Source organism: Suricata suricatta, chromosome 4 (genome assembly GCF_006229205.1).
Source record: "Suricata suricatta isolate VVHF042 chromosome 4, meerkat_22Aug2017_6uvM2_HiC, whole genome shotgun sequence".
In the NCBI taxonomy this organism is placed as follows: domain Eukaryota; kingdom Metazoa; phylum Chordata; class Mammalia; order Carnivora; family Herpestidae; genus Suricata; species Suricata suricatta.
The window spans coordinates 143020668-143041030 of record NC_043703.1 but is presented as its reverse complement, the minus strand read 5'-3'; the positions used below and the strand labels follow the sequence as shown (position 1 = coordinate 143041030).

General features: G+C 35.3%; 1 protein-coding gene, 1 non-coding gene and 1 pseudogene across 6 annotated transcripts in view; 2 read left to right on the top strand and 1 right to left on the bottom strand.

Moving 5' to 3' along the window:
• SPDYA (speedy/RINGO cell cycle regulator family member A) overlaps positions 1-20363 on the top strand; it is a 37692-nt gene that overhangs the window by 432 nt on the left and 16897 nt on the right. For all 5 annotated transcript variants that reach the window (XM_029938026.1, XM_029938028.1, XM_029938027.1 and 2 more), the window contains exons 2-5: positions 4713-4965; positions 8608-8666; positions 10735-10820; positions 16964-17135. In XM_029938026.1, the coding sequence (XP_029793886.1) occupies positions 4731-4965; positions 8608-8666; positions 10735-10820; positions 16964-17135 (552 nt within the window). In that variant the 5' untranslated portion in view covers positions 4713-4730. The remainder of the gene's footprint in view (positions 1-4712; positions 4966-8607; positions 8667-10734; positions 10821-16963; positions 17136-20363) is intronic.
• Positions 6862-7014, top strand: LOC115291013 (annotated as a pseudogene).
• Positions 11610-11739, bottom strand: LOC115290968. The gene has a single exon (XR_003908335.1). It is a non-coding gene; the product is annotated as a small nucleolar RNA SNORA65 (small nucleolar RNA).

The window sequence follows — 20363 nt, the reverse complement described above, 5'->3', positions numbered from 1 at the left end:
ACGCCGCCCGCTGGTCTCCTCTGGGGAGGAGCCCGCCTCGCTCCGCCGGCGTCCCCGTCTGCGCGTCCTTCCCCGCGGCCGCGACTGCGCTGGCGCTGCGACCCCACGTCGGCGCCCAGCCCCGAGCCCGTCTCCCACGGTGTCCAGCATGGCTGGGGGCCAGCTGGCTTCGACTTTTATTTTTTTTAAAGGACCTTTTGAAGGAATTGAACGCTTCGACACCGACAAACCCATGCTGTGTCCATATCGAGGTCCCGTTTCTTAGCATACCTCTGACCTCCGTCACCAACACAGTTTTAACGTTGCAGTTATATCCGTTGAGGTGAAAGTGGCCAGCCGTCGTATCCTGACTCCTCTTGGCTTGGAAGACACTCTTCCCTGTAAAAAAGGCACAATAATACTGCCTTAGAGCTTTTGGCTAAGAACTCCGCACTACGCTATAGGCAGATCCATATACTTCCTGTGCGCACATGTATTATTAACATTGTCTAATAATACGTATTTTTTTATTGACTACTTCTGCGTACCAGGATCTACGAAAACCTAGGTGGTTCTAGTATCTTAACATCCTACATGAGGACGGGGGTGCTCCCAGGAGTGAGATAGCCTAAGGTCACAGCGAAACAGAAATCAGGTCTTCATACAGGTCTTTCCTCCCGGATTTCAACCTCTCCTCTCAGCCCCCTCCTTCCTTTCTGCCTTGAGGCACGCTTAAGAAATCCTGGCTTTAAAAGAAAGAAAGAAAATTCTCCAGCTGACTGCTGTCCTTTCTAGCTGCTGTTCGGTTTCTTCCCTCTGATCCCTGCCACATCTAGCAAAGGGGAGGAGATCCGTCCACACCTCCCGCACCTACTTTTCTAAACACATCACTCCTATAATTCTATTCATTCTGGCTTCCTTTGATTCCGACCATTTCGTCAAAGTGTCTGGGTTTATTCACTTAATTGGTTGGATTTCTAATCAGATTCGAAATTCTTATGGGAACAGCTGTGCTGTGTAATTTTATATATTAAAATTATATACAATATAATATATTGTAGCACCTAGCACTTGGCTGAGGCTAAAAGTATTGAATAGCCTTAGATGTTAAATTAGAAATATATATATATATATATATATATTTAAAAATCAAAATTATGGAGATTTGATAAAAGCCCCAGCAAAGCTTCCTGCAGTTTTACCAGAATATGTTTCCTAAATTTGCTGTATTTTTTTAACAATTTAAATTCTGTGGTTATAATAGAGAAATGCTGAGTCATTTCAATAAGGATTTTTTTTTAAGAGTTATTTTATCTTAGCAAAATGGTGCTAAGCCCCTCTTTCTTCCCTGAAGCAATGGCTTATTCAACCACTAAGTCACAATTTATTTTGCACATTTACAATGCAGATGTTATACTCTGGTTTCTCTTCAGATCGTATAAATCTTTCGCCTTTTACAATGCAGATGTTAGACTTAAATTTTCATAAAGCGTAAACTCATAAGCTGAGTTTGTTTTCCTGGTGAGGCGACAGTAAGTAATAATGGACTGCTTACCAACGTGTCAAGTGTTTTACACATGATTTCATTTAATTTTTTCAAACAGCTCTTTAGTGGTAAAAGGATAGGAAACTTTGGTGTCGGACATTCCTCGATTCGAATCCTAGCTTTATCACTCACTGATTATGTGGGCAAATCTCTTCTTCCCTAAGGCCCAAATTTCTCATCTAGAAAATAAGGATAAAATAATACCCATTTTATAGAAATGCTCTGAAGATGAAATGAGATAATGCATGTGAAACTTGTAGGCCAGCGTCTGGCACATATGAAGTGTCAGTGTAAGGCTGCAATTATAAGGAAGTTAAGGTTTGCCTGCCTGCCCTGAATTGCCACTGGATATTGTGATTAGATTTTTCAGATTGGCAGACGAGTCTCCCAGTCCTGCTTCTGTTGTATGATTCAGTGAACCACACCCTAACACTTTATATTACCCCCAGAGAAAACAAATTATTTAAAAGTTTTTTTAATGTTTTTATTTTATTTTATTTTTGAGAGACAGAGAGAGACAGTGTGAGCCGGGGAGGGTCAGAGAGAGAGGGAGACACAGAATCCGAAGCAGGCTCCAGGCTCTGGGCTAGCTGTCAGTACAGAGCCCGACGTGGGGCTTGAACCCACGAACGGAACCGTGAGATCATGACCTGAGCTGAAGCCGGACGCTTAACCGACTGAGCTACCCAGGCGCCCCCAAATTATTTTAGATGCCTATATATTAGCTGTGGCTTATTTCCCAAAAGAAAACAAAAACAGACATCCTATTCATGTGTGAACTCTGGTATGGTTTTTTTCAGATTGGTGGAGTCCAGGTAAAAACTCATTAAAGGGTTTTGCCATAGGAGTGTAGTGTCTTCTAGTCCCACCCCACCCCCCACCTTCCTCCCTGTCTCTTACCCTTTCTCGTATTTGTAGTTGCCTTGCATTCTTTTCTTCTTGCTTGCCATGAGAACTCTATTTTCAGTCTTTCTAAATGAAGAGCAAAATTTAAAACTACCTCAAGGTGGAATATGACTAAGACTGGAGCATTGACAGCTTCCCTCCTTCAGCTCCTCCGTAACTTTTCTGCCAGTGTTTGCTGATTAACTTCAGTGAATCTCCATTTGGGGAATTTCACACAGTTCTTTTTCTTTCTGTTTCCTAAATTTCCTATGAAGTATCCTAACACATACATAGAATTTAGTGGAATAGTGTAAAGCTGTACTATGAACATATTTATCTACTTGATTGACAAAATTTGCCTTCTGTTTCATAACATATCCATGGTTGTCTTAGTATAACAACACTTGAAAGTTACCTAACTTGAGTAAAACTTACCTTCTGGGATATATGCCATAGTTACTCTATATTCTGGCACATTCCACCCCCCAAGCCTAGCTCCCACGACCCAGTTTGAGAAGCCCGACTTTAATTTTTTCCATCTAGATTGTAAGGCTGCTCTTACTTTGAAAAAAAAAAAAAAAGATGCAGATGAGACCTCCAGCTGTCTCCCAGATGAGGTGGGTAGGAAAGAGCAGAAAGTTCTTAAGTCCCAAAGTTCAATTTGTCTCCCATTCCTTTTTCTATGGAGTTTGTAGCACGCCCCCCAAACTCCATAATTGCCTTAAATTTGTTTGGACCTTAGATATAAGAAGAAAGATGAGGGGATGGAAGGGAAGTGAAAAAGAGGAAGGAGAGCAATTATAGAATCAATTGAATATAATTTCTTCTGCCTAGTTCTTCATAATCTAGCCCTCTGCTGTCTAATATGACAGCTACTACTACATACATGTGGCTGTTGAGCACTTGAAATGTGGATGGTGCAACTGAAGAATTTTTACTTTAATTTAAAATTGAGTACTGAAGGAGTATAAAATATTTTTCCTTTACACGCTACTTTCTTGTTTTGGTAGGACTACTTTTCACTCTGACTGTTGGAAATCTGGTATCTGAATTAAGACGTACTATAAGGGTAAATACCAGGTTTCAAAGACTTAGAATGAAAAGTAAAGTATGTAAAATATCTCATTAATTTTTATATTGGTTACACATTAAAATGATATTTTGGGTATACCAGATTACATAAAATGTATTATAAAAATTCACTTGCTTATTAGGACTTCTTTAGTGTGGTTTTAAAAATATAAAATTACAAATGTGGCTCACATTACATCGGACATTGCTAGTCTAACCCTACTATATCCAATCTTACTTTCATTCCTTCCTTCAGCAGGGAAGTTTCTGAGGGTCAGAAAGGAGAATCTGTACCTAACTCCTTGAACACCAAGGGAGGCATGGCTACCTGGGTCACTGTGAGTTATGGATTCAGAGGTTTTCATTAGGATCTCAGAGTAGTTTCCTGCTTTGCCTATGCATATGTCCATTTCCTACCACCCTATAAAAACTTTGGCCACAAAAGTAATACTAACTTTAGTAATAATTATATGAACTAATTACCACCATACATGGCAGTGGTTATATGCATATTGTTAAATATTGATGAATTAACTTTGCTTCTGATTATATTATAACACAGTACATACATATATACTTAAAATCAGTCACTCAAATATTATGGTCATACACTCACAACTTTAAAAATTAGAGTGATCAATTTATGAGAATTCCTCACATATACCCTACATCTTTGCTAGAATTGCTTTTAATTTTTCAATAAATACCAGTAAGTGTTTGTTGAATAAGTGATTTTGTAACATATCAAAGAATTACCAGTAAGAAAATACTTTGTGTGTGTAGGCGTGGTGGATTACTTTCAATGTAAGACTTGATATGATAATTTATTTCTGGAAATAGCTTGCCTTGTTCTATAAAAAATTTGAAGCGTCATATAACAACTATATGATAAAAGTATGCTGGTAGAAGCAGAATTTAATTAGGAAAAAAGAATACCACAGATAGATTATAAATGCAGCATAGTTTCCCTAATTAACTTTCAAATTTGGTTTTGGGTTCCTTAGTAGTCAGAGTAAAATGGCATACAGGATCTTACTGAGAAGAGAAGGTATATCAGTTACCCAAAGGAATCATAGCATTTCTTAGCAAAGAATGATAAAAACAAATAACATTTTCGTAGCAAGTTCAGTAACATTTTATATGACTGCATCTGGTAATGTCATCTGATTAGTTGTTTTTATATAGAAATGAACAAGACTGTGGTAAATTATTATATGTTTTGTTTTTACAGGAATCTTGGGAAGCCAAAATGAGACATAATCAGCTGTGTTGTGAGACACCGCCTACTGTCACTATTCATGTAAAATCAGGGTCAAATAGATCACATCAGCCTAAAAAACCCATTAATCTGAAGCGTCCTATTTTTAAAGATAGTTGGCCAGCATCTGAAAAAAATGCACATAATAGCAACAAGTCTAAGCGCCCCAAAGGACCCTGTCTAGTTATACAGCGTCAGGAAATGACTGCTTTCTTTAAATTATTTGGTAGGTTTATTATAATAACAGTAATTATAAAGTACTTTAAAATGAGAGAATCTAAAGGTCTACTTTAATATTTTCATAATAATCAAAGAGGATTATTTTTTATGTCAGATTTTCTGACTCCAACCAATTTGTTTTTGTTTTACCTAGGGTCTTTTTTTTTTCTATGTTGGGTGTTTGTTGTTTTGGATTCAAAGTTCAGATTCATCTTGCTTCTAGACTACTTAAATCCAAGTGTCAAATGTGAATTCTGAACAATTCAAGGGCATAGCATGAGTTTTGTGTGACCTAAGTAAAATACTACATAAAGTCTCAGCCCAATTTGACTGGCCTGAAGTATTTCCCAGGATTTTTGGTGCCAAAACTGAGCAAACTGGGAAGGGAAGCAAACTGAGAAGTTTCAGTACTATATGTATTCAGAATTTTTTTTTGAAAGAGGGAGAGAGAAAGAGCACATGTGTACATGTGCACATGGGGAAGAGGAAAGAGAATCTTAAGCAGGCTCCATGCTTCCATGCCTAGTGGATTCCATCAAGAGTTGGATGCTTAACTGACTGAACTACCCTGGTGCCCCAGGAATTATTTTTTAATATCTTATATTTTTTGAGTAATCTCTACACCCAGTGTGGGACTCCAACTCATGACCCCCAGATCAAGAGTCTCATGCTCTTACTACTGAGCCATCCAGGTGCCCCACATATGGGGAATGTTGTAGGGGGTGAGGTTGTTTGTTTTTTAAAGTTTATTTATTTATTTTGAGAGAGACAGCGTGAATGGGGAAAGGGCAGAGAGAGAGAGAGAGAGAATCTTAAACAGGCTCTGCACTATCAGCATAGACCTTGATGCAGGACTCAAACTCAGGAATCATGAGATCATGACCTGAACCAAAACCAAGAGTTGGACGCTTTAACCAACTGAGCCACCCGGGGGTCCTAGGGGGAATATTGTTAAAAATTATTCTTTATCTGCTCAACATCACTCATCATCAGGGAAACACAAATCAAAACCACACTGAGATACCACCTCACACCAGTCAGAGTGGCTAAAATGAACAAAGCAAGAGACTATAGATGCTGGCGAGGGTGTGGAGGGATGGGCACCCTCCTACACTGTTGGTGGCAATGTAAACTGGTGCAGCTGCTCTGGAAAACAGTGTGGAGGTTCCTCAAAAAACTATCCATAGAACTCCCCTATGACCCAGCAATAGCATTGCTGGGGATTTACCCAAGAGATAGAGAAATGCTGGTGCATAGGAGTACATGTACCCCAATGTTCATAGCAGCAATGTCAACAATAGCCAAAACATGGAAGGAGCCTAAATGTCCATCACCTGACGAATGGATCAAGAAGATGTGGTATATATTCACGATGGAGTACTGCATGGCAATGAGAGGGAATGACATATGGCCATTTGTAGGAAAGTGGATGGACCTTGAGGGTGTCATGCTGAGCAAAGTAAGCTAGGCAGAGAAGGACAGAAACCATATGTTTGCACTCATAGGTCTAACAGGAAAACAGGAGAGACCTAATGGAGAACCAGGGGGAGCGGAGGAGGGAGAGAGAGTTGGGGAGAGAGAGGGATACAAAACTTGAGAGACTATCGAATGCTGAAAATGAACTGAGAGTTGAAGGGTAAGGGGGAGGGGGGAAAAGAGGTGGTGGTGATGGTGGAGGGCATTTGAGGGGAAGAGCACTGGGTGTTGTATGGAAAACAATTTGACAAAATATTATGGAAAAAAATTATGCTTTATCATCATGTTCATATAATGAGATGAGTTTAAATTTGGTCAGATCATGTGACAATGCTACTTTGCTGGCAAATTTCTTAAAACAAGAAACTTTTTTTATATTCTAAGAGCCAAGAAAGGGAAGAATTTTTTTTTTTAAGGTAGTAAGGTAATCGCTTCTCGGCCTTTTGGCTAAGATCAAGTGTAGTATCTCTTCTTATCAGTTTAAAGGTAGTAAGGTAGACATTACACTAAAGGGTAGGATAGATGGATTCTGGTAAACATCTGTAAGAGTGAATCAAGTCACGTAGATACCACAGTCTCTTAGATCCAGGTAACAGGCCGAAGTCAGTCGGGGACAAGAGTGTTTGCCCTGCTCAGAAGACAAAAATCTTAAAAAAAAAAAAAAAAAAGAAAAAGAAAAAAGAAGGAGGAGGAGGAAGAGGACGAGAAGAAAGAAAAGGAAGAGAAAGAAGAAAAGAGAGAGGGGCAGGTGCTTGGATGGCTTAGTCAGTAAGGGCCCAACTTCAGCTCAGGTCAAGATCTCATGGTTTGTGAGTTGAAGCCCCGTATCAAGCTCTGCACTGACAGTGTAGAGCCTGCTTGGGATTCTCTCTCTCTCCCCATCTCTCTGCTCGTCTCCCACTCGTACTTTCTCTCTCTCTCTCTCTCTCTCTCTCTCAAAATAAACTTTAAAAAAGAAGAAAGGAAGAAAGAAAGAAAAAAGAAGGGCAAGCTGGTTAAGATTTAAAGAAAAGCAAAATCAGAAGATATGCTAAAAAAAATGTAAGTAGTGTAAGTATAATACTGTTAATATAAGTTCCCCTCTCTCTCTATTAACTAGTGCAAAGCTATTACCCACAAACTTTTCTACTGTTCATAACTGATCCTGAGAAATAGAACATACCTGGCTCTACCATAAGTAATTTAAGAAATAGTTGGATGCCTGGATGGCTCAGTCAGTAGAGCATGTGACTCTTGATCTTGGGGTCGTGTGTTAAAACCCCATGTTGGGTGTAGCATTTACTTTTTTTAAAAAAAGGAATCAATAAGGCAGAAATTAACTCTAAGAAAATGTGTACTTATTCCTTGAATTTTCCATGTATTTGACCATATTGATATTTCTAGGATGTAAAAATTAGTATAAAGACGTGGTTTTGTTTGGTATTTAACTTAAAATGAAGGGGGGAATAGAAAAAGGTTTTCTCAGTATTCTGATAACTACTCATATACTTGGGGATTATATGTTTTGGCCTTTTAAAATTTAAGTAAGTGCTTTTGACCTACTTTTGGCTATTTTAAAAAGTATTTTTGTTAATCTTTTGTTATAATATTCAGTTTTTCCAAAACTAAGTGTTAATTGTAAATAGCTAATTATGAATCTTTATATGGACATTTTCATTGGTATTTGGATAATAGATAATTGGACAGAGAGAAATAGGCAGAAAAAAAAATTCAAAACTAAAAATACCCTGAGACCTAACAGGAGAGAGTAGTAGAAAGAGTAAAAACATTTTGAAAATGAGTAATACTCATTTAGTCATTACTTTTTAAGGGCTGAGTTATCTTTTCTACCGGTAAAGATTGATTTTGGAAAGTAATAAAGAGCTAATCTACAGTACCCAAGACATCTTTCTCCAAGAGCTATAAGGATAGTCAGGAAACCAAATACTTCTACCATATCCTCTCCGGTCTGAGCAAATCAGATGGGAAACCCAAGAGTAAAAGCAGTAACTCTTTGTAAAGTGCTTACAATGGGAAATGCATCAAAGAAGTGAAAATTACATTTTAGACAATACTTGTCCAGGCATTTTTGTTTGACTTCTAAGCATCATTTATAATCCTCTATCTATAAATTGATTTTCAAAAGGAAACATTCTATTTTCAAAAGACAAGTCATAGCTGTCTTTTGTTCTAGATGATGATTTAATTCAAGATTTCTTGTGGATGGACTGCTGTTGTAAGATTGCAGACAAGGTAAATTTGGTAATGATGTAATTATTGTTACTAGACCATTAGAACTTGAACAAAACCTTGTAAGAATTTTCTATCCTATTAATTAATGTTATGAAAAGAACTAGCCTGTATTGCTCCTTCTAAGGGGAGTCCTTACACATTAATTTTTGAAATTAGCATACATCATAAGTTCATTTTATACTTGAGGAATTGCAGAATATTATTGATTCGACTTAAATGACCTTAAGTCATCTGTTTGATTAAAAACAAGAATCAGTATAGACTTACTATGTTTTGATCAGAATTACCACCTTTTATCAGGCTATGGAGAAAGAATACTCTGAATATTCTGAAATTCATTTCACTGAGGCAGTCTGTGATATAGTTAATATTTTGTCGGTAACTTAGATAAGGCAAATCCCAATAATTTTATAGGTAAAATTAGGTTATTGTGTTTTTTATTTAGGAATATGTATTTCTAAAAGATCATCATGATGCTAACATACATATTAGAGACCATATTTCTATACTCTATATTTAGCTGAACAGTTATGATTTCAGCTTTATAAATGTTATGGTAGACCAGGTAGTCATCTCAGAAAATTCAGTATGACTTCATATCACACTTAAATTTAACGTCCCATTTAATGTGGAAAAGGGTTGAATGGAAGCCTAGCTTATGATTAAATATTCATTAAGTTAATATTGATGTAAACTTTTTAATTTCAAGCTTAAAATAACACAGATAAAATCAGGGTTTGGTTTTTTAATCTCTAATTTTGTAAATTTAACTTAGGAAAATTCCAAACATGTATACCTTGAGGTAGAAAAAATAGAATAAAGAACCTCTACAGTAATCATCAGCTCATGGCCCTGCTTGTTTCTTCTAATCCTTCCCCAAACTGGATAATTTTATCCATGAATATTTCAAGATGTATTTCTAAAAGATGAGATATTTTTAAACATAATCACAATTTTGCTAACACTTTTAAAAACTAACATTAATGCCTTCATATAAACTACCTGTGTAGACATGTGCATGTAGAGTTGTAAAGTTTTCAACTTTACAGTTTTAAGTGCATTACAGCAATAAAAGCTGCTGGACAGCAGGGGGCAGCGTTTTAAAGTAACTAACCAGCATACTGTATTCACATGCGTTCTCTTGAAAACTTGAATCACCTTTGTAGTCAATCCTGTGAAGGTAGGATAAATAGGCACTTTATGAGAGAGAATCTAATATATCAGTACTAGAATTGTTTTTAATTTTAACATATAGAACCTGGTACAGTACCCTAATACCAACACAGGTATGTCTTTCTAATAACACATTTAAAACATTTTTTTCCAATGAAATAGAGCCATGTTATTCTAATTTCTGATTTTAAGTTATTTTTAAAAGATTATTTTTAAAAGTGAGTATGTGAAATTGCTAAGAGAGTAGACCCTAGGTGTTCGTAACAAAAAGGAGAAAAAAAAGATAATTATGTGAGGTGATGAATATGTTGATTATTTTTGCTATTCACTTCACAATGTATGTAACAATCATCACACTGTAAACTTTAAATATATACAGCTTTGTCAGTTATACCTCAATTTAAAAATACCCCCCACAATAAATGAATGAATGAATGAATGAATGAGTGAAAAATGAGTATAGATGTCTGCAGTTAAGTCAAAGGAGTCAGGAAAAAAGTTTTTTATAGATACATATATCAAACCAATGTAGCAGTATACTAACAATTGATGAATTTAGGTAAAGGAGATATGGTTATTTGTTTTATTATTATTTCAACTTCTCTATGGATTTGAAATTTGAGATAGAAAAAATTGAGGTTTTGGTTCAAAAAATATTGGTAATAATAAAATTTAGGAGTTCTTCATAATCTTACTCATGATAAATGGTTCAGAAGTATTTCTCCCATTCACATGGATTAGAGGAAACCAGAAAATAAGGACCCAAATTCTGTAATGAAGATAGATAATGCTTTATTGTTTTTAGCTTATTATTCATCTTAAAGATAACTATTTTAAAGCAGTTTTACTTATGGAAGCAAAACTCTAATATTAACTTTTACTTTTTTCTCTATAGTATCTTTTGGCTATGACCTTTGTTTATTTCAAGAGAGCTAAATTTACTATAAATGAGCATACCAGGATAAATTTCTTTATTGCTCTGTAAGTATGCTTTCTACTAAGTGATTTTTGTGGTTCTTTTTTTTAATAATACATATGATAAATTATTTTAAACAGGCTGTTTTGGGGCACCTGGCTGGCTCATTAGGTACTAGAGCAGGTGACTCTTGATCTCTAGGTTGTAAGTTTGGGCCCCACATTGGGTATAGAGCTTTCTTAAATAAGTAAATAAAGTTAACATTGCAACCCATAAAAAAATAAAACAGAGGCTTTTAAAAACTGGATGTGTATCTTTGAATAGACCTTTATATATAGAAATTATATATATATTTTTTTACTTTAATAGGATATTTTTATGTTCTTTTCACCGATCTTATACCTAAGATTATTCAGTATTCCACTTGGGTTTATATTGCATCTTTTACATTTTTCAGAGCGTTCCATATAAATTATCCCAAATTCTCCTATTTTGGACTTAGATATGTTTTTTCATTTTTTGGTTTTTTTGTCAAAATGATCCTTTATTAAAATATTTTCCTTTGTAGTTCTTAACTAGCTGGGCATTCCACTGCACCACTATTGATGTCATCTATGATGTCATGAGGGTGGCGGCCATCAACACTGCAGCCCACAGACTGGGCAGTCCCCAGAATCTCTTTAATGGTCCCAGAGAGTTCTCTGGCTAATGATCGGTGCTGCATCTGGTGGGCAATGTTGACAATCTCATCAGAAGTGATATTTCCACTGTGCTTACCTGAGGGGAGAAACAGCAAAAGCTTTGTCACAACCCAAGGCCAGAGCAGACCACACATACTTCCTTTTGTATTTCTAGGCTGTTCCCATGCTTTCGGCACAGAGTGATCCACATGAAGAACAACCCTGTTTCCTAAGCTGGGGTTTACTATTAGCTCACCACTGGATTGCACCAGCCAACAGAGAACTGATCGGGTGCAGTGGCGGGTGGCTAGTGGACTTACATATGTTTTAAAAGCCAGAATATTCTGTTTGAAATTTCCAGTAAGTTTATAGCAAAAACCATCATCATTGGGGCATGTGAGTGACTCAGTCAGTTAAGTATCTGACTCTTGCTTTTGGATCAGATCATGGTCTTGTGGATGATTTTATGGTCTGTGTGATTGAGCCCCCCATTTCTCGCTCTCTTTCTCTCTCTGCCCCCACCCAACTCATGCACATGCATATGCTCTCCCTTTCAAAATAAACTTTTAAAAAAGTCATCATGAATTTCCTTTTACATGAAACAGCTGTGGAAAATGCTATAGACATGCTAATTGTAGATTTTTTTGTCTGTAACATAGAAGTTATTCATATCTGGGGTGTCTGGGTGGCTCTGTGTTGACAGCTTGGAGCCTGGATCCTCCGTCTTTCTCTGCTCAACCCCCACTCATGCTCTGTCTGTCTCTTAAAAATAAGTAAACATCAAAAACTTTTAAAAAAAGAAGTTATTCATATTGGATATCTTTAATAATCACTGACTCTTTTACTTAACACACTGAACTTTACCAAGAAACATAGTTTCTTTTCCAATTCTTCTATTGACATTATATTAGATCATTCATACTAGCTATGTGATCTGTTAAATAGTTTCGATAACGTGGATTTCCAACCTATAGGTCAGAATTACACTAGAAGCAATGTTTAAGAAAATGTATCTCAATCTAGAAATTTTTTCTACTCAGTACCTGGATATAATACTGCAGTTTGGAATGTATGAATATAATTTTAAGTACTTAACTAGGGAACTACATATAAAAATACTTAGGTTGAATACCACAACAACTGTTAGCACTGATAAGTGAGTTTTTACTCAAAGTCTGTTTAATTCAGACTCAAGGTGTGATTCGAAAAATAAGACTAGAAGAAACTGATCTCTGCTTGTATTCAGAAGACACATTTTCCATAAGGAAAAATGAACCTTATAAAATTTAGAGATGATTGATAAATTGGGGGAATGTGTTATGTTCAGGACAGTACAAAAATGTTTTTTTATAACTTTCTTAAATCTTCTCTGTGAGATACATTATTAAATTATCTTCATTCTACAGATGGGGAAATTGAGACTTAGGAAGATAAGTACTTCCCAGTCTCACAAAAGTTAGTAAGTGTCAGGGCTGGGGTGCACATTCAGGTGTGACTTGCCCATGGCCAAATTTAGTGATTAACCACTACGCTACATTGCTGTTAACTTGTCTCCCTAGTATTATACCTCTATATTGATACAATAGCTATTTTGTAGTTTTATACCTGAAAATTAAAAACCAAAAGAAGCTTTAGTTTTAATTCTTACAGATGCCTGAAATTAGATTTGTTTGATGTTTTAGTAATGTTATTACCAGTAAAGCAGCGTGAGCTTACACTATGTAGTAGTCTGTGAGTTTGCATTGCATGTGGTATAATAAATTCCATGTTAAAAATAACATGGATTATAATTTACATTTTATATCTAATCATACTTTTTATATAGCCTGACTCAGTAATTCTCAGTAAATATTTTCTCAACCACAGTTCTTTTTTTTTTAAGTTAGTTTATTTATTTTGAGAGGGAGAATCCCAAGCAGGCTCTGCACTGACAGCATGAAGTACAATGCAGGGCTTAACTCAGGGCTCCATCTCATGGTTCCTGAGATCATGACCTGAGTTGAAATCAAGAATCAGGTACTTAACTGACTGACTCATCCAGATGCCCCAGGTAGCCACAGTTCTAACTCAAGTTCTTTTCCCTCCTATATAGTCATGTGTGTGTATATATATATATGTATATATATATGTATATGTATATATATACAGACACACACACACATATATATTCCCTCCTATATATTCATATATATATACATATGTATACACACACACACACATATATATATACACACATATACACACACACACTCAGAACTTTTATTGTCATTATTCCATATTCTCTTGTACAGTTATTTGTTTCATACTTAGTTGCCTCTTCTACTTGACTATAGGCTGCTTAAAGGCAAGGAACATGTATCTAACCCTTTTTTTCCATCCTTTAATGGATGACTATTCTTAATTCTTTATTTGAATAAACGTAATTAACTATTATACAAAAGAAATGACCTCTGCTCCAAGAAAATCTATTTCAAATTAGAAGACAACTTACATGCATACAATACAGATATTTTTTTTTTACCACATTGAGCCTGAAAAATTGTTAATCTGGAGCGGAATTACAATGTAGTCCTAATAGCATAGCTATTACCACAGTACATTATAGATTCTCTCTTTTATTTGGTCAACAAGCATGAAAGGGACCAATCTCTGGCTTCTGCCTACACTTTACTAAGAACTATCAAGGATACTAAAGTAATTATGTAGTTTCACAGAGGACATGATTTGATTCATATAACTGAATGGTTTTCACAATGAGGTCCTTTATATTAAGGTAATATTAAAATATATATAGTTATTTTAAGGGAAGATAAAGGAATAGGTAGGTGCTATCTTTATATTAATGTAACTAAATTGAATATGCATATAGTTTTTTAACAGGACAAAAGTGGCTATACAATTAAAAGTAAATCTTCGTATCTTAGGACCTTGGCATTCTTCTTCAAGAAAAATGAACATTTCATGTGATTCTGCTTAGAAATAATCTTCTATACATGAACAAGTGTATATATTATATGAATAGCAGTGTACTATACACTTCTGTGCCTTTTAAAATCTTCTAATGTGAGAAATCTACAAAAGCAGTATATGGAATGTATATATGGATATGTTAAAGAAAAAGCAAAACAAATATTCATGTACCCATGTCTCAACTCAAGAATAGAACATTGCCAGAATCTCAGAAGCTCACAGTGCACAATTTTTCAGTTAGAGACCCCTCCCTTCCACAGGTAGTAATTTTCTTGATTTTCTTTGGATATAACCCTCTAAATAATATATCATTTGGTTTTTGGCTATATGTAAAAGAGTAATGTGCACTGTTCTTCAATAACTTCCTTCTGTGGCTCTATAATATGATTTTAGATTCATTTATATTGATATGTGTAGCTATAGCTCATTCATTTTCACTGAATAATAATAAATTCTATATTGTTGGTTATATATTTGAATTTTTCTTTACTATCTTGTTATCTTGTCTTTATGTCCCATTTTTTCTGTTTCTTTCCACTCCATTTTTATCTTCTGCTTGACTGAGACTTTCTAAATTTTTATTTTTTGATACCTGATACCTTTTATTCCTCTACTTGTTAGGATATTATGCAGTCTATATCCTTTTAGCAGTTATCCTAGTTACCTATTTTTGTAACTTACTAGATTACTGGTTTCTTATAAAAGGATATAACTCAGAAACAGCCAGATGGAAGATTTGCATAGGCAGGGTATGAGGTAAAGGCATGGAGCTTCCATAACCCCTCAGCACCCCTTGATCTCCACATGTTCACCAACCAGCAAGCTCTACCTCAGTTATTTTTAGTCAAGAGCTGTAAGCATTTTAACTCCAGTCACCCCTTTCTCAACTTACATTCTCTTGGTTTGCAATTCTATAGTTCTACATGAAGCCCTCCAAAAACTTTGAGACATTATTATTGTTGTTTTATACATTGAACATATGTTTAGACTTACATATGTATATCTTTGCTTGCTGTTCCTTCTAGCATCTCAGACCTTCCAGTTGGGATCATATGCCTTTCCCTCTTAAAGCTTTTAAGACATTTATTTCTTTTGTGTTTGTCTATTAATTTCAGTATCTTCAGACTTCAGGGTCTGTTGCTGTTTATGACACTTTGTTCCCTTATATCTTTTACATTTTTTTTTAAATTGGAAGTTGCCTGTTTTTCTTGGAAAATTATCTATGGGGCTTTCATTGTTTCCAGTGGGAAATCTCTATCCTTATCTCTGTTTCCATGTTATTTAACATGTCTCATTTTTTGTCTGGACTGCTTTTACGATTTTCTCTTTATCACCTGTTCTGAATAATTTGATTATGTTGGGCATTGGTATAATTTTCTTCATAATTTGTGCTTTCGAGTTCATCTAGCTTCTTTGTTTGTTTATAGTTTCCATCAAATTTCAAAAATTTTCAGCCATTATTTCTTCAAATATTTTTTCTGTCCACCCAACTTTTGTTAGGGGACTCCAGTTTCACCTTTATTAGACTACTTGAAGTTGTCTCACAGCTCATTGATGCTCTATTATTTTTGTTTCTTTTTTTCTATATGTTTCAGTTTGGATAGTTTATACTGCTGTCTTCAGTGCACAAATCTTTTCTTCTGCAATATTTAGTCTATTAATTCCACTCCATATATTTTTCATTGTACAGGAAGTTTTCATCTCTAGAAGAACACTTTGTGTCTCCTATTCTTTTTCAACAACTGGAGTAAATATAATGTCTGTTAGTTCTAATGTGTCAGTTTTGAGTGATGATTATTTTTATTATGGGTCATGTGTGCCTGATCACCCTCAAGTACTTAGGAGGATACTGATTTCCATATGTATATAAGGAAATTACCCGGGCATGGGGAAAGGATTAGACGGAACAGTGCCTAACATTGACTCAGAGCTGGAAATATTGCCTGTTCCTACCAGCCAGACTGAAAAAAACTCATAATTCACAGAATACTGAGTAGAGTACTCAAGAATGTCTTGCTTCAGTAGTAGGGAATAATTAGCCCCAGACTGAACATTGCTCCAGACCCACCTAACAAATCATTAAAGCAAGGCCTGAAAGAATCAGACTGTTTCTAAGTAACTTAACTGCATCCTGGAACAAGGTTCAAAATTTATAGGAATACAAAAATATCCAGAACTCGTGTCACCTGGGTTGTTCAGTTGGTTAAGCTATGATTCTTGATTTCAGCTCAGGTCATGATCTCATGGTTGTGGGATCAAGCCCCATGTTGGTCTCCATGCTGTGTGTAGAGCCTGCTTGGGATTCTCTCTCTCCCTCTCTTTCTCTGCTTCCCTTTCTCAAAATAAATAAACATTTAAAAATAAACAAAATATCTAGAACTCAACAAGGTAAAATTCATTGTGTTTCTATTTTGGGTCTAGATTTCTTTACTTATGAGTAATGCTGAACATCTTTATGTGTTTATAAGTAATTTATATATATATTTGTGTGTGTGTGTGAACTGCTTGTTCCTTTCCTTTTCCTATTTCTTTTTTGAGTTGTTGGTCTTTTTTGTTAGGTATCTGGCTAATACAGTTGAAGAAGATGAAGAAGAATCCAAATATGAAATTTTTCCATGGGCTTTAGGGAAAAACTGGAGAAAATTATTCCCTAATTTCTTAAAGTTAAGGGACCAACTCTGGGATAGAATTGACTTTAGGGCGATTGTAAGCAGGCGATGCTGTGAGGAGGTAAGATTTTTAAAAACCTTATATATGTGATCTGTTTTCTCTTTATGTAATTTCCCTTGTCTTGCTTTTAAATCTAATATTCCATTTTTTGTATCTGTAAATGTAGGCTATTAACATTGATGGTTACCATGAATACATCTTGTATATTACAATGTTGTTTTAATTTTTTACCACAATAATTAAAAATTGTCATTTCTGTTTTCAGAGCAGCCTACTTCTATAGTAAGTATTTTTGTTTCAGTGTGTTCCTCTAGTCTAAAAGATCACCAATATATTGGGAAGGGACAGTGTGCAGATTGCAAAATATGTTAATAACATTTGGAGGTGAATAATAATTTCCATCAATTATAAGTATGTGAAATTTCAAGTTCCCAAGACTGAAATGCAAACTACACAGCATAAAATTTAAATAAATATAAATATGTTAAAAATCATACCTCTTTTCACATAGAATAGTACATAAGTTTCTTGATGCCAGATTCTATTAAGTCAAACAGAAAAACACTAAAAATTAGGAAATGGGTTATTTTACCTAATGTTTTAGGTTTTCAATAAAGAAAAAAGTTAATGTTTCAAACTAAAGAAATATTCTAAAGTAGAAAATTAAATGGAAGGCAATGATTATTGTAGGGCAGTAGTAGTAAAGTTTGGTAAATGTGAATTAGTTAATGCTGTAATGAAATGAAGTTATATCCAGTTAAATGATGATAGGCAAAAGAGCCAATTAATGGATTAGTGTCAAACTTCAGGGAAGACTTTGGAGGTGTGTCACAGAACTCTGCCCAAAATTAACCTTGTTAATTATATTTATTAATGAGATGAAAGTATTAGCAAGTATAAATAATTGTGTATTAAGAGGATTGTTGAATGTGGAGGGAAATTAAAGGATTTAGAAATAACTTAGAAGATTGAATAGCAAGGCCAAGTTTTTTCAAGGTTAAATTCAATAGGGGTGCCTGGGTGGCTTAGTCATTTAAGCATCCAGCTTCAACTCAGGTCATGATCTCATGGTTTGTGAGCTCGAGCCCTGCTCTGGGCTCCATACCCTCTCTCCTTCTTTCTCTGCACCTCCTGGGATTCTCTCTCTCTCTCCTTCTCTCTCTCTGCCCCTTGCTCACTTGCTAGCTCTCTTAGAAAGAAAAATATTAAATTCAGTAGAAAAATATGTAAAATTGAGTGTGTGTCTTCCCTCCCCCAAATTAATAGATCCTCATTGAAGGATTTAAACAACTCATTCCAATTAGAGAACATTGAAAGAGTCCTGTATTGCTATTTTTTTATTACTATGTCTCCATATCAGGAGTGGATAATTTGTGCCCCTGTGCCATCCTTGGACGTGATAGTAGGTCTTATTTGAACACACTCTGATTTTTTCCAAAGTAAACACTTTAAGCCCCATGGTACACTCAGCTAAGAGCATTTCCAGCAGTTCCAGTCCTAGTTATATACACAAAAGAAAGGAAAGGTATGTCCACACAGTATCTTGTTCATGAGTATTCAGAGCAGCATTATTTATAATAGTCAAAAAATTAAAACCCAAATGTCCATCAGTGAATGCATGGATAAACCATATAGTATATCTATACAGTGATACATTACTTGGCAATTAAGAGGAATGAAATACTGATACAGGCTGCAACATGGATGAACCCTGAAAGCATTATGCTAAGTGAAAGAAGCCAGTCACAAAGGATCACATATTGTATGATTACATTAAATGAACTGTCTGAAATAGACAAATCCAAAGAGAAAGAAAGCAGATTAGCTGTTGCCAGAGGCTAAGAGTAAGGAGAAATGGGGTGTGATTACTTTTCTTATGGAGTGCTGAAAATGTTCTCAAACTGACTATGGTAATGGTTGTGCAACTCTGAATATACTAAAAGCCATGGTACACTATAAGTTGGTGAATTGTGTGGTATTTTGAGTTATAGCTCAATAAAGCTGCTGAAATAACAAGTAGTACTTCCCACTGTCCCTCTATTTCTTTTCCTAGTTTTTTCGGTAGCCCTTAACCATCACATAACATACTCTCTTAATTATCTTGAAAATGTCTATTTCCCCCTACTAGAATATAAATTCCAAGAAGGCATGGTCTTTATTTTCTTACTGTACCTCCAGTGCCAAAAACAGTGCATGGCACATAGTAGGTACTCAGTAAATAGTGCTGGCTGACAGAGTGAATGGGATTTAAAGCTTCGGAGTCTTTTTCATAGCTTCTTACTGATGCAGTAGAAAAACAATAAACTATAAACTTCTTCATGTGCTGACTTAGCACTGCCTCTTACAACAGGGGCACATAGATCATCTTTTTTACGGCTGTTTCAGCCGGGTACATTTGCATCATTGTGGTACATAGGAAAGGAAATTACCTAGACTTTATCTTGTTCTCTTAACTATTCATTCAATAGCTACCTTGTGAGTGAGACACTCAAGTTCAGTGATATGGCATTTTGTTATAAAAAAGTGTTATATCATCTTTGCCCTGAAGTTTGATGCGTTAAAGTAGCAAGACATGCTGTTAGAAATTTAGCTAAGTATTCTATACATTTCTTATTGACAGCCTGGTATTGACATACTGCCAAATCATTTCTTGAATCTCACCCTAAAGTAAACCCAAGTTACAAACTGGCTTATAATAATACTTTATATTTGCATTGTGCTTTATAAATTCTTAAATATTTTCATATATAGATTATCTTCTTATCCTCAAAAAAAATACCTAGAAGGGTTGTAGCATTCTCATTTTATATCTGATGGAATTGATGACCAAGGAGTTTTGAATTTTACTCAAGATCATACATCAATTAAATGGTAAATCCAGAACATGGTTTCTCATCTAATGACTTCCTGGTGCTCTATTTTCTCTGACATCTAGTTTCCACTGCTCATACTGGTTAATTTGAAAAGCACAATATATCTATTATGTGATTTTATCTCAGCAGTTACATGGCATAAGTATTCTGTCCATTTTTCTGATGAAGTAACTGGGGCTTAGAAAGGTTGTAACTTGTCCATGTTCATTTATTTAATAAGTGGTAGGGCCAGCTAGTACTGAAACTTGGCACTTTTCACATATATACCACTGTCAACTTAATGCTCTCCTTTCAGATAATATGTATTTTGTAATTTGTCTCCTTTTTTTAACCTTAGTTCCTGCAAAGAAGCTAAGAGCCAAGTTTTATCTCTACCTACCTCAGTTCTATTACTTGTTACTACTGGCAAGTCTAT